Source organism: Camelina sativa, chromosome 11 (genome assembly GCF_000633955.1).
Source record: "Camelina sativa cultivar DH55 chromosome 11, Cs, whole genome shotgun sequence".
Taxonomy (NCBI): domain Eukaryota; kingdom Viridiplantae; phylum Streptophyta; class Magnoliopsida; order Brassicales; family Brassicaceae; genus Camelina; species Camelina sativa.
In genome coordinates, this window is record NC_025695.1 from 32,159,525 (window position 1) to 32,174,588 (window position 15,064).

Sequence of the window (15,064 nt, forward strand, 5' to 3'; positions counted from 1 at the left end):
TTTTAATCAGGACGTACGTTCGGCACATAAATAAACAAAAAAGAACACAAATTGGGGGAAAAAAATAGGGGGGCTAAATAACAAAACATATATTTATAATCAACAATTATTACATATAAATGATAAATGATAGTTTAAAAGAAAATAGAATAATATAAGATTAAAAATTTTCATCTAGCACTTCAGTAAATTACTTCATATAGTTTTTGAATAATAATTTAATTGATCTTTTCAGAAAATTTAAATCAAACGTTACGTATCAAAATTTGTGTCTGGTTCTATTTATCAAAAAAATGTCTCGCTACAGTTGCACTGCAATTTCCTCTTCGTTTTTTTTTGTTGAATAGTGTACTACGTAGTAAGTAAAACATACGTTTTGTGCATCACTTCGTTCAACAGGGGTGAAAAAATATTGATAGATTAAAAAATAATATATATATATATATATATTGACTTATTCAACAAAAATATATATATATATATATATATTGATATATATATATATATATATATATAATGTCAATAATGTATAAAAAATGTGTCACACGTTTGAGTTAAGGTATGAAAACATGAAAGAAAATAGTGTCAATAATGTAGGCCACATAATATAGTCAAGCAAGCTTATGGTCTTTTGTATTTGATTTAAGACGTCAGGTCGACGTATACGTACGTAACTCCAATTTAAACTTGTTCCAACCAAACACGTACTCCGATAAATCACTATAAATCGTCAAACCTCTCTTAGATCTTTTCACATATGCAAAACAGAGAGAAATGGGGTTGAGTGTTCATCATCCTCTATGCAATTTCACTCGTCAGTCTTTTCTTCTATATGTGCTTTTAATTTCAACATTTACCGTTGTTGCTTCAGCTTCTCTTTCTCTAAATACGGACAAAGAAGCTTTGATCTCGTTTAGGTCTCACATAAGCCAAAACCCACAAACCCTTTCTTTCTCTTGGGACCAAAACACATCTCCTTGTAATTGGACTGGCGTGTCTTGCAACACACGAAACAGAAGAGTGGCTTCCATCAACCTCTCTAGTCACGGTGTCACCGGTTCCATAAACCCAAGTATTGGTAATCTCTCTTTTCTCACATCTCTTCAACTTCAAAATAACCAACTTCAAGGTACAATTCCAAAAGAGATCACAAATCTTTTCCGTCTAAAGGTTCTTAATCTAAGCTCCAACAGCTTAGAAGGATCCTTACCTTCCAACTTAAGCAAGTTAGTCAATCTCCGCATCCTCGATCTAACCTCAAACACGATCACTGGTCTTGTTCCAAACCAACTTGGTGATCTCAAAAACCTCAATATCTTAAACTTGGGCAAAAATCTTTTCTACGGACCAATTCCTCCATCTCTTTCAAACATTTCATCACTCACTGTTTTAAGCCTGGGTACAAACTCTCTTAGTGGTCCAATACCTTACGAATTAGGTCGTCTTCAAAAGCTACAAGTCCTTGATCTCACCATAAACAACCTCACTGGAACAGTTCCTCCTTCTATTTACAACATAACTTCTCTTGTCTCTTTGGTTCTTGCTGCAAACAACTTATATGGTCAATTTCCAAGCAACATAGGAGAGACACTTCCTAATCTCTTGGTTTTCAACATATGTTTCAACAAGTTCACCGGCGAGATTCCAGATTCTCTATATAACCTCACAAACATTAAGGTAATCCGTGCTGCACATAACCTTCTAGAAGGGACCGTACCATCAAGACTAGGCAAACTCCCATTTCTAGAAATGTACAATGTTGGATTCAACAAGTTAGTTTGGGATAAAGACCAAGATCTCGATCATTTCATCAAATCTTTGAGTAATAGCTCGAAACTTAACTTCCTTGCATTTGATGGAAATCTCTTGGAAGGTGTTATTCCCAATTCTATCGGCAATCTTTCGAAGAATCTTTCGAAACTTTTCATGGGAGGAAACCGCTTCACTGGTAAAATTCCTGAATCTATTGGCCATCTCACAGGCTTGACACTCCTTAACATGAGTGACAATTCACTCACTGGTGAAATCCCTCAAGAGATTGGGAATTTGAAAAGGTTACAAGTGCTAGAACTCGCAAGAAATCAACTTGGTGGAAGAATCCCAAATTCTTTGGGTGATCTTGGCGCCTTAAATGAGATTAATCTATCTCATAACAGGCTCGAAAGTATGATCCCGCCATCATTTGAAAACTTCGAGAATGTTCTATCCATGGACTTATCCAACAACATACTAAATGGAAGCATACCAAATGGAGTTCTCAACCTTCATAGCCTGAGTGCAATCTTGAATCTATCTAACAACCTATTATCTGGTCCTATTCCTCAAGATATAAGTCGCCTCGAAAACCTCGTAAGCCTAGATCTCTCTGATAACCAGTTATCAAGCAACGTTCCTTCTTCTATCAAAGGTTGTCAGAGCTTGGAGAAGCTAAACATGGCTAGGAATCATCTGTCTGGACCAATTCCGGAAACATTAGCAGAACTGAAAGGTTTAGAGCTTCTAGATCTATCTTCAAACCAGTTTTCTGGTTTTATTCCCCTGAAACTTCAAGATTTACAAGCTCTAAAGTCTTTGAATCTTTCATTCAACAATCTTGAAGGATGGATCCCAAGTAATGGGATTTTTAAGTATAAGAGTAACGTTTCTTTGGAGGGAAATCTGAAGCTATGCACTCCCACCACTTGTCGAAAAACTCGGATGCGCAAAAAGCTTTTGAATGTGACCATTGTTATATGTGTGGTAGGTTTAATTGCGATAGGCGTGGTATCTTTCTTGCTTTTGAGAAGAAAAGCAAAAAAGTCTATCACATCTGCATCATCAAGTACTTCACTTTCGAAGGAACCATTTATGAATGTCTCATATGATGAGCTGAGGAGAGCTACTGATAGTTTCAATTCTAGAAATCTTCTTGGCGTTGGAAGCTTTGGATCGGTATTCAAAGGGTTGATACGTGGAGTTGATGTCGCGGTAAAAGTCATTGATCTCAAAGCCCACGGATACTATAAAGGGTTTATAGCAGAGTGTGAGACTTTGAGGAGCGTAAGGCACAGGAATCTTGTGAAACTAATAACTTCTTGCTCAAGCATAGACTTTAAAAACAGTGAGTTTCTAGCTTTGGTGTATGAGTTTTTGAGCAATGGGAGCTTAGAAGAATGGATTAAAGGCAGGAAGGTAAACTCTGATGGGAGTGTTGGTTTAAGTCTTGAAGAAAGAGTGAATGTAGCCATTGACATTGCATCTGCGTTGGATTATTTGCACAATGATTGTGAGGTTCCTGTTGTTCATTGTGATCTGAAACCAAGCAATATCCTTCTAAACGAAGAGATGGTTGCAAAGGTTGGAGACTTCGGACTGGCTCGTGTGTTATTCAATGCATCTGATGATGGTCGCCATGCTTCTATAAGTTCCACACACGTCTTGAAAGGCTCCATTGGTTACGTTCCTCCAGGTCTGTGTACTCGGATATTAATTTTTATATTTTATTCAATTTAAAACAATAAATTCTTCTGTGGCATATGAATTACCTAGTAAATTTTATAACTAAATAAAAAAATTTGATGATCATGAATTCACGATGCTTGTATCTTCTTTGACAAATGTTTTCTTTGACAAGTGTGCCCTTAGCCGCTTTTATGAACTATATATATTCTGTGGTATACATGCATGCAGAGTATGGACTTGGAGAAAAGCCATCACGAGCAGGAGATGTGTATAGCTTTGGAGTGATGTTGTTAGAGCTTTTTAGTGGGAAAAGCCCAATGGACGAGAGCTTCCAAGGAGATCAAAGTTTGGTGAAATGGATAAGTCATGGGTTGCAAAATAATGCAATTGTGGAGGTGATTGACCCTAGACTTAAAGGACTCATGGACGATATTTATGGTGCACAACTTCATACAAAAATTGATTGCCTTAACAAAATTGTGGAAGTTGGTTTGGCTTGCACTGCGTATGCAGCTGGTGAACGGATGAACATGAGAGATGTGCTACGCATCTTGAAAGCGGCTAAGGGCACACTTGCCAAAGAAAACTAATGGAGATAATCTTGTTTTCGTTAGTGAAGATGACAGAAACAAAAAGAAAACCAAAATTAACTATTTCTAATCTATAGTAATTTACAGTGTTTTTTTAATAAATTGTTTGCAATTCTCTTTGCATGTAATATTCAGGAAAAATAAAGGTTTTCGGAATTTCAGTAAATGATTTTTTTTATGCTTAAATTTTTTTGCAGAATGGCCAAAAATTCTGGAGTTTTGTATATGAAAAATTTAGGATGATATATTTCAGCAATGATTTTATTTATTAAGGGACATGAATGTTTGTAAGTTCTTTAGTGGTCTTTGGATTATAGATTTTGGTTTTTGGATTTTACATTTTGCAACCATTCCAAGTCTAAGCAAATTTCTCTTCCTAACTTGAAAACTTTTTTTTTTTTTAATGTTGTTTTTTGGTTTTTGTAAGCACAGCTTGAGACGGTTAAGTTTGCTAGTTACTGGTTAGGCGTAAAAAGAAAATTCAACATGAAAGAAACAGCAGAGAAATACGAGAATCATAGAGAAAGTGTACGAAAATATGTAAGCTAACCTATAGAGTAATCATGTGAATATCGAAGTAGGGATTATAGGCTCTTGCTACCAAAGGCGCACCAGGTTTCAGCTTGACTAAAAATGCAGCATTTTTCTTGTAAAATTGTCTGCCCCATCATGTTCAAGTGTGCGTCTTCTGGGTTAATCATCATTAGCTTTTCCAAGAACATCAATGGACATTTCCTCTAAATTCAGAGCTAGGAAACAAAAAAAGATTGCAGTCAAGAACAGGTTCCTTTAGTAACAGCATAAACCCCTTAGAACCCTTATAATTAACACGTTGAGTTATTTTGTTACACATAGAAGATAAGCAAACAACAGAGGGATCAATCTTACCCGGTACAACAGCTTCAGGGCTGAAAGGTGACAGTTGAGCTTGACTTCAAGCATCCTTTAAAGTCTTATATAAAATATTACCTTTCTGCTTTGTAACTTGGCATGATGTCCCGTGAAATACTGAACTCATAAGGAAATAAAGTGATGGCAAAAGAGAAGGTAAACAGAAATCACTCTGCCAAGTCCTTTGGCTTGATGGTAAAAGAAGGGATTTTGGTTGAAGCAGATGCTTTAACTTCACACAGAGAGCAAAATGAACCCAACAGCTCCATATGGATTTGCTCTACCAATGATATTTGTATCTTTCTTCGATGATACACCTCCTAGAGACAACTCTCATGAACCACAATTTACCAATACACGAATCTGCTTAATTACTAGTTGGAGTGTTTGTAAGAATGTGGTTCACCTGAAACATATCATCCCACCTTGGAGATTTTTGCTTAACCACTCAGTTTATCTTCCATTCTTGGAGTTACACTTGAGACACATGTTTGAGTGAGAGTGGATATTATCATAATATCATCCCTTTTTGTTTTTCGCTTTTTCTTTGGCCGTCTATCGTCACATCTTCCTTTATTTATATTTCTTTCCTCCTCCATTATCCTGTATTCTAGTTCTTGAAAGCTCGCTTCAACAGGAACATCATACTTTTCCCAGTGAGAACTGTTCTTGTTATTATCATTTTCATACACCAAATTCAAACCACACTTCAACACCTTGAATATTCCTATCCCACTTGTATCACCTGTCACAGTAAACTCAAGGGAGGCTTCACTAAAAGTGCATTTATCAGAGTTCTCGTCTTCGAGACACCTTATTGTATGTGGGCAACTAATGTAGGCTATAAAAACATGATCTGACTCAATTTTGTCTTTCTTGTCTCCCTCTCTAGTCCAAATTCCCACTGGACATGTAAAGGGGACCCAAGACTTGCCTTCAACTTTTATTCTAAAGGTGCATGCCACCGAGAAGCAGCTGATTTGATCTTGGCTGTCAGGAAAGGAGACTACAGCACAGAGAGCTATTCCATAAAGCCTCTTGACATGCCAATGTGGGAGAAGTTTTTGTTGCAACAGAGATCCAACTGCTTCATGACCAAACCACGAAGGCACTTCACATCCAGGAAAGCAAGTGCTGAACAAAGCCTCTGAACTACGACCCTGAAAATGAAAATCATTATTGTGGAGTTTCCTGAAATATAAGAATCAGAGTGATACAGAGAGCGACATGGAGATAGAGTTAGAATATAGAGAAAGACCCCATTGTAGTGCCTACGAGCATCTGACAGCAACTGACATTTCCTTTGAGCATATGATGTGATTTCCTCCTTTGCAGCTTGCTCTAGGTTACCACAGTTGGTGAAATTGAAAGCGCAATGGTTCTGCACGGTTGACATGATCCGGACAAGTGGTTTTGCAACATTCTTCAGTGAGCTACAGCCATGTGCATCTAAGTGCTGGAGAGTTGGTGGCAACTCCGGAATAGATGTAAGCTTCGTACAATACTTCAAATCCAGCTGTGTTAAATGAGAAAGTTGATTTATACCAGCCGGAATGTAGATGATCTGATCATTTCTGCTTAAGCATAAATACTGCACTGAGGGTAACAGCGGCATCGTTTTTGTGGATGTCCCATCCAGGAGTAAAACTTTTAAAGGGCTCTTATTCATTTCTGGAAACTCATGGAGCTTTAAACAACCAGAGAGTACAAGTTTTTGAAGACATTTCAGGTCACCAACACAGGTCGGGATATTTTCCAGCATTCTGCAGTCCTTCATATTCAATAAGACAAGTCTTTTGAGGTTCACCACATTGTCAGGAAGTTGACTTATCGCTGTTCCGTCCAAGTATAAAGCCTCTAGATTTTCTGGAATAAACGGAAATTCCTTGAAGTTTGAGCAGTTGCTGAGGGTGAGAATTTTCAGAGATATCAAATTCACATCTCGAAGAGATACGAGACTTGTGCACCCTTCAAGGTTCAATCTTTGAAGATTTTGAGCCTTCGATAACTCTGACAAGCTGGTTAACTTGCTTGAGTGATTGAGATCCACCCACTTTAAGACTGGTGTATCCTGTGACAGCAAAACATTTATGTACCAGTCAGAAAAAACTACCTAGGTTAATTAATATAACGCAAAAAGGCTAAGAAACTGTTTGTCAAGAAACACACCTTAAGACCATCCCAAAGCCGTTCAATCTCACTGTATGGCAGCTTAAGGTCAACCAGATTAATTGGGTCGAAATCGTTTGGAAGTTCATCCAATGGGAATTTCAGCCAGTGGAGGCATCGGACCTCTTTCAATGGTAGCTTAAGCCCATCAGGGAGGTTTACCTTATTGTTGGTTTTACATTCGTGAGGACAATGAGAATTGTAGAACTTGAGATACCGGAGATTGTGCATATTTTTGAAGTGTTCACGGTCTAAGCTTGTTTCACCCTTCATTTCAGACAAATCTAGGAAAATACCTCTGACATCATCAGCTCCCTGGTAATAACAACAATAACGAGAACAATATCAGCAAAAAGAAAAACAGTGTAAGTTTGAGAACAATAAAAATCTATAGGAACTTCTAGTCTCACTAGGTGTTCAAAAAAAACACTCACCATTTTTTTTTGCTGTACATTGATTATGTCTTGATGAAGCCACAACCTCCGTTGTTTGCTACCACCTTGAGTGGATGGTTTAAGATCAAGTTCCCTAGAAAATGTATACAGCAGATCATGCATCTCCACACGGCCATCACAAGTATCAATCAGGAACTTATTTTTCAGGACTTTTATTGTTTCAGCAGATCCAGGGTCAGAAGAAAACAGTAAACTTTCTACATAATCCACATCCTGCGATCTGAAACAGGCCATGTCGAGAAATGCATCTTTCTGCGCCGAACTCAATTCATCATAGCTTACTTGCACGACCTCTCCAATATAAGTAGTGGGCCTTTGAGCGAGTATTTTCAGTTTTGTTTCCCAATGCTTCATATTTTTCTCATAAAGTTCTCTACCCAATATCTTCAGAGCTAGTGGATGGCCTCTGGCATAATGCACAAACTCATCAGAAAGCTTCATGAAATCCACCTTTGGAGGAATGGCTTGATCACAGTGAAAGGCATGATAGCGAAAAAGTTGTAAGCCGTCTATGTGGTTTAATTGCCTGACCACATAAGTGTCATGAACCAAACCCTTTAATAAAGACATATCGTTTGTTGCAATGACAATCCTGCTGCCATCTTTGATCCACTCATGTTTATTGTGAAGATCATATTTCCCAAGAAGAGCATATATTTGTTCCCTTCCACTAACATCATCAAGAACGACAAGAACCTTACGTTCGCGCAGCAGACCCTTATGAGTTTTGTATGGTTCTTCAATACTATCTATATGAGGATTATTCAACTCCGGTAGTAACTTTTCTAAAAGCAGTGTAGGCAAGCACTCTAACCTGAAGTTATTTGCCTTTTCACGGATTTGATCGACTAACGCGTGCCTAAAAAACTTGCCCTTCCACTTCTCAATGAGCTCTTTCAGAAGTGTGGTTTTACCAATCCCGGGCATCCCAACAACTCCAATGACACGAGTTCCCTTGTATTTAACAAGATCCAACTTATCTTCCAACTCCTTGAGGCGTTCTTTGATTCCAAAAGTCTTATCCTTTTCGCCTCCAAAAGTCTTATTCCGAGTGACGATATCTTCTGATGGCTCCACAGTGGCCTTTGGGCTTCCTTCCGACGAAACTTTCTTCAACGCTTTCTTAACCTCCTTGACGATTTGGTTGAGTATTTCACTCTCAGGACTGCAACACAAATGAGGAAAATAAGATCACCAATAAAGGTTCCTAAACTAATCTAACCATTGTAATCACTCAAGGGTCGAGCTTTAGGGGTTTAATCAGTTACCTCTTCTCGTGCACAGTGATGCCAATTAAGTCAGGAATCCATTTCAAAGCTTTTTTCCACTCTTTCTTCTGGGTGACATCACGTTCCTCAAGATCCCTAAATGCATCACCGAACTGTCCCCTAACGCCTCTCACAGTTGATGGATCCAACTTGTAGAAGACGGGAATAGCAACTAGTTTACCTTTCTCCACACAATCTTTAATCATCGCAAGCTCTCTCAAACACCATGTTGATTCAGTGTACTTACCGGAGAAGATAGCTAAAGCGATTCGAGACTCCTGTATCTTCGTTAATAGTGTTTCTAAAGGTTCGCCTTTGTCTGCGTAGTTGTCGATGAAGACTTTTATGTCATCGTTTTCTAAGGCTTCGACGAGGTGGCTGACGAATCCGAGGCGTAAATCCTCTCCACGGAAGTTGATGAAAACTTGATGTTGCGGTGGGAGATCGGAGGAGGAGGAGGACACCACCATGGTATTAAGAAGATAAAATCCAGACAAGAGCAGGTCAACAAACAAATGAAAGATGGATGATAGAACGATTGAGAGAGTGACTTTATTGGAAAGTGGTACGAACCCATTGAGTCTTTTTTTTATTATTATTATTATTTTTTTTTTTTAACAACTTTTTTTTTTTAATGTTTTGACTTTAGAATGGAGTGCTCAGCGAACACAATCGTTTTAAAGAGTTTGTTTAGTTTCAGGTGCGACCCAGACTCCCTCACCAGCACAATTTCTAAAATCATGGCCGAGAGTGAGCAAATCGTCTACATCAGCTGCGTAGAGGAGGTACGGTACTCCTTCGTCAGCCACCTCTCCGCAGCTCTCCGCCGTAAAGGCATACACGATTTGTTCATCGATAGCGACGATCTGCTTTCCGACGAGTCTAAATCAAAGATTGAGAGAGCCAAGGTCTCTGTGATGATTTTACCCAGTAACCGTACGGTATGCCTTGACAAGTTCGTGAAGGTTCTCGAGTGCCGGACGAACAAAGATCAGGCCGTGGTTCCGGTGTTGTACGGCGTCAGATCAATAGAGAACCTATGGGTTAGCGCGTTGGATTCGAAGGGCTTCTCATTAGTCCACCAGACCAGGTATTCACGTTCTTCTTCTTCTTCTTCTTCTTCTCTTTAAGCTTTTCACATAAGTTAAAAGGCTCAGTTATAAATGAATAGCAGAGCAAGTATCGTTCACTGCCTTGTGTTAAATAAGTGAATCCTTCCATTGAATTAGCGTAACTTGAATGGTAAGCTCTAAATCTTACAAATCGTGGAACAAAATAAAGTGATAAGCCTCCCATTAGTTTCAAATTTGCCAAAACTTTTATGATGTGCTGGTGTAATGTTTCGATAAATTGCTGTTCCTTTACTTGAGAGTAAATATTGTGCAGGAAAGAATGTAGTGACTCCCAACTTGTAAAAGAGATTGTGAGAGATGTGTATGAGAAGCTCTTTTCTATGGAACGAATTGGGATCTATCCGAAGCTGCTGGAGATTGAAAACATGGTTTCCAAGCAACCGTTTGGAATCCGCTGTGTTGGAATTTGGGGTATGCCTGGCATAGGCAAGACGACACTTGCTAAAGCTGTCTTTGACCAAATGTCTGGCGGATTTGATGCTTCTTGTTTTATCCAAGACTATACCAAAGCTATTCAAGAGAAGGGTATCTATCGTTTGCTGGAGGAACAGTTTTTGAAAGATAAGCCCGGTAACATTCCGAAATTGAGCTTGCTTAGAGACAAGTTGAACAATAAGAGAGTTCTTGTTGTTCTTGATGACGTGCGTAATCCATTGGTTGTGGAGTCTTTTCTTCGAGGGTTTGACTGGTTTGGTCCCAAAAGCCTAATCATCATAACCTCCAGAGATAAACAGGTGTTTCGCCTTTGTCGAGTCGATCAAATGTTATGAGGTTCAGGGTTTGAATGAGAAAGAGGCTCTTCAGCTCTTCTCTTTGTGTGCATCTATAGACAACCAAGCAGAGCAGAAGCTCCACGAGGTGTCAATGAAAGTGATTAAGTATGCTAATGGGCATCCATTAGCTCTCAATATTTATGGCAGCGAGCTGAAGGGTAAGAAAATCCCACCAGAAATGGAGACAGCATCCCTCGAACTCAAGGAACGTCCTCCAACTAAGTTTGTTGATGCAATCATGAGCTGCTATGACACACTCAATGACAGCCAAAAAAACATTTTTCTGGACATTGCTTGTTTCTTTCAGGGAGAAAATGTCGACTACGTGATGCAACTGCTTGAGAGTTGTGGTTTTTTTCCACATGTTGGAATCGATGTTCTTGTCGAGAAGTGTCTGGTGGCTATTTCAGAAAACCGAGTGCGGATGCATAACTTGATCCAAAATGCTGGCCGAAAAATAATAACTATAGAAACAGGACAGACTAAGAGGCGCAGCAGACTGTGGGAACCTTGGTGCATCAAAGCTTTATTAGAAAATAATAACGAACGAAAAGAAAATGGAGAACGAGAAACAACTTCCAAACATGCTTTGGTCTGTAATCTTTTGATAGTTTTATATTTAACCTACTTTATGAGCCAGCCAACATCATAATATGATCAACTTCCAATATTCTCTCAGGGCACTGAAGAAATCGAAGGCATGTTTCTGGACACATCAAACTTATGTTTTGATATTGAGCCTGCTGCCTTTGATAATATGTTGAACCTTAGATTGCTCAAGATTTATAGTTCCAATCCTGAAGTTCATCATGTAATCAGTGTCCTCGAAGGTTCTCTCTATTCTCTTCCTAATGAGCTAAGACTTCTCCATTGGGAGAACTATCCTCTGCAATTTCTGCCTCAAAAATTTGATCCTATACACCTTGTTGAAATCAACATGCCATACAGTGAACTTAAGAATCTTTGGGGTGGAACCAAGGTAAGAAAACTCAAATATGTGTCTCTCTCCTTTATCTTAATTTCACAGATTTTGTTATTATTTTTTTCCCCCAGAACCTGGAGATGTTAAGGACGATCAGGCTTTGTCATTCCCAGCAACTAGTTGATATTGACGATATTTTAAAAGCTCAAAATCTTGAGGTAATTGATCTCCAAGGTTGTACAAGACTGCAGAGTTTCCCAGCCGTAGGTCATTTACTACATCTACGAGTTGTAAATCTCTCAGGTTGCACAGAGATCAAAAGTTTCCCAGAGATTCCCCCAAATATTGAAACACTGAATCTACAGGGGACTGGCATAATAGAATTACCACTTTCCATTGTTAAGCCAAACTACAGAGAGCTTTTGAATCTTCTGGCTGAAATCCCGGGTCTTTCAGGTGTCTCAAACCTTGAGCAAAGTGATCTCAAACCTTTAGCAAGCCTGATGAAAATGAGCACATCTAATCAAAATCTTTGCAAGCTTATTTTCTTGGAACTGAAAGATTGTTCTCGTTTGCGAAGTCTGCCAAACATGGATAATTTAGAACTTCTTAAAGTTCTTGATCTTTCTGGTTGCTCAGATCTTGAGACTATACAGGGTTTCCCACGGAACCTGAAAGAGTTATATCTTGCTGGTACTGCAGTAAGACAAGTGCCACAACTTCCTCAAAGTATAGAATTCTTTAATGCGCATGGTTGTGTCTCTCTCAAATCAATTTGTTTGAACTTCGAGAAGCTTCCTGTGCATTACTTATTTAGTAATTGTTTTGATCTTTCTCCGCAAGTGGTCAACGATTTTTTAGTGAAAGCGCTGGCTAATGCAGAACACATACCAAGAGAGGGTCAGCAGGTAATCATCCTTGTCTCAGTACCTCTCTTCATCTCTCTCTCTCTCTCTCTTCTCTTTAGATCAATGCAATGCCTGAGATGTACACCCAGCCACATTCTTCTCGTATCATATCTGATTATCTGACTTTTTTTTTGCATTACTCCAACAGGAACCCAATAAAGCTCTGGCTTTCAGCTTCTGTGCGCCGTCACATGCGAATCAGAATTCCAAACTTGATCTGCAACTAGGATCTTCTGTAATGACACGACTAAATCCTTCTTGGAGGAACACACTTGTGGGCTTTGCTATGCTGGTGGAAGTCGCATTTTCGGAGGTTTACTGTGATCCTACTGGTTTTGGCATTAGTTATGTTTGCAAATGGAAAAACAAGCAAGGCCAGTCTCATAGGATACAAAAAAATTTACATTGTTGGGCTCTAGGGAAAACTGTTCCAAAAGTTCAAAAGGATCATATGTTTGTCTTCTGTGATGTCAACATGCTTCCAAGTACTGATGAAGAAAATGACCCTGATATCTGGGCTGATTTAGTTGTTTTTGAGTTCTTTCCTGTCAACAAACAGACAAAGCCTCTAGATGTTAGTTTCACAGTGACAAGATGTGGAGTCCGTGTAATTACTGCTGCAAGTTGCAATACAAGTCTCGAGAATATATCACCAGTTTTGTCCCTGGATGCGATGGAGGTTTCTGGTAATGAAGGTGAAGAAGTATCTAGAGTCAGTTATGATGGTTTACAGGAGATAGATAAAGCTTTATTTCTAGCGGGACAAGTATCTAGAGTCAGTTATAATGGTTTACAGGAGATAGATAAAGCTTTATTTCTTTGCATAGCGGGTTTGTTCAATGACGAAGGTGTTGGTTTGGTGGCACCACTTATTGATAAAATTATTGACATGGACGTTAGCTATGGGCTGAAGGTCTTAGCTGATAGGTCTCTCATACGTGTATCAACCAATGGGGAAATAGTTATGCATTGTTTGTTACGTCGTGTGTGTAAAGAAATCCTCCATACAGAATCTAAGAAGATTTTGAGATTGGGAGATAATTCCATGATCAATACAAGGAAAATTATGAAAACTCGGTATGTACACGATAACTCATTGATTCCCTCATAAACACTGGTCACAAAACTAGCGTTAGATTACAATATAGATTACATGGGTTTTAATATATAATAATATTTATTGACGATGGATGCACGAAGGAAGAGAAAAAAGATAAGCAAGCAGCTTTGAACTTCATGTAATCTATATTGTAATTTAACGCTAGTTTTGTGACCAGTGTTTACAATATAGATTACACTGGTCACAAAACTAGCGTTAGATTACAATATAGATTACACTGACCAGCAAAAGAGATAAACACTAGTCATATAATAATATTTATTGAAGTTGATTTGGCGAGTGGTGTCTAAAGGTGACTCTCTATGGGTTAAATGGGTTCAGACAAATTTGTTAAAGGGGGCATCCTTTTGGTCGGTGCCAGAGACTATCAGTGTGGGTTCTTGGATTTGGAAGAAGCTTCTCAAATACCGGGGTATAGCAACAACTTTCTGTAAGATTGATGTGGGGAATGGACAAAGCATCTCTTTTTGGTATGATTGGTGGTCGGATTTGGGTAGACTCATGGATGTGTTTGGGGATCGAGGGGTTATTGATTTGGGGATAAGCAAACAGCTTTCCTTGGCTGAAGTGTGGGTTTCACGTCGACATCGGCGTCGACACAGAGGCGACCAACTTAATGCTGTAGAGCAGGCTCTGGGTTCTCGAAGGGACCTGCGTCGGGAATCAGATGATCAAGTCCTATGGCAAGGTCGGAATGATGTGTTTAAGACGACGTTCTCAACTAAGGATACTTGGAATCATATCCGAACTATGGCTAATACGGTCTCATGGCATAAGGGGGTTTGGTTTACGCATGGCACACTAAAATTCTCTTTCTGTGTATGGTTAGCTGTACAAGATCGTCTTCCGACAGGGGATCGAATGGTTATGTGGAATGGGACTGCTGCAGGAAATTGTGTTTTCTGCAACTCCATGTTAGAAACGCGAGCTCACCTTTTTTTTCTCTTGCTCTTTTGTCTCTGGGGTGTGGTCGGCTCTCGCCAAGGGGCTGTTTAAGGCTCATTTTTCTACGGATTGGTCTGCTGTCATGGCTCACCTATCGCTCTCCACTCTCCCCCGCGTTGAAGGTTTCCTCCTTAGGTACGTCTTTCAAATGGTGGTGTATACTATTTGGCGTGAACGCAATGGCAGAAGACATGGTGATCTGCCACATTCTGCTACATATTTGGTTGGATGGATTGATCGGCAAGTTCGGGATCAGCTCCTGGCGATTGGACGGTTGGGGGATCGTCGGTATGATGAGGCTTTTCAAGTGTGGCTACAGGCGTGTTTTTAGTTTTCTTTTATCGCTAAACTCTGTTTCAATCTTTTAGTTTTCAGCTATAACCTCTAGTGCAGCGTGTAATTTTTTCTTTGAATATAATTTAACATTAGATTCAAAAAAAAAAAAAAAA

At 39.1% G+C, this 15,064-nt stretch overlaps 3 protein-coding genes across 4 annotated transcripts; 2 read left to right on the forward strand and 1 right to left on the reverse strand.

Moving 5' to 3' along the window:
* On the forward strand, positions 539 to 4,245 carry LOC104724923 (putative receptor-like protein kinase At3g47110). The gene is made up of 2 exons (XM_010443494.2): positions 539 to 3,448; positions 3,670 to 4,245. The coding sequence occupies exons 1-2, from the start codon at positions 775 to 777 to the stop codon at positions 4,029 to 4,031; spliced, it is 3,036 nt and encodes a 1,011-aa protein (XP_010441796.1). The 5' UTR covers positions 539 to 774; the 3' UTR covers positions 4,032 to 4,245.
* LOC104724922 (disease resistance protein RPS4) lies at positions 4,465 to 9,360 on the reverse strand. Of its 2 annotated transcripts, XM_019232617.1 has the most exons (7): positions 8,815 to 9,360; positions 7,526 to 8,711; positions 7,092 to 7,406; positions 6,181 to 6,993; positions 5,329 to 6,082; positions 4,920 to 5,242; positions 4,465 to 4,780 (listed from the first exon to the last, which is right to left on the reverse strand). In XM_019232617.1, exons 1-5 carry the CDS (start codon positions 9,282 to 9,284, stop codon positions 5,363 to 5,365), a joined length of 3,504 nt encoding a protein of 1,167 aa, XP_019088162.1. In that variant the 5' UTR covers positions 9,285 to 9,360; the 3' UTR covers positions 4,465 to 4,780; positions 4,920 to 5,242; positions 5,329 to 5,362. The 2 variants fall into 2 exon arrangements, with proteins under 2 accessions (XP_019088162.1, XP_010441795.1); XM_010443493.2 differs by having other exon boundaries at positions 4,920 to 6,082.
* LOC104724924 (probable WRKY transcription factor 16) lies at positions 9,491 to 15,038 on the forward strand. Its single transcript, XM_019232618.1, is given in 6 exon segments — positions 9,491 to 9,904; positions 10,201 to 10,711; positions 10,713 to 11,312; positions 11,400 to 11,699; positions 11,774 to 12,550; positions 12,699 to 15,038. Coding segments are annotated over 6 exon segments (3,501 nt in total). The 5' UTR covers positions 9,491 to 9,554; the 3' UTR covers positions 13,662 to 15,038.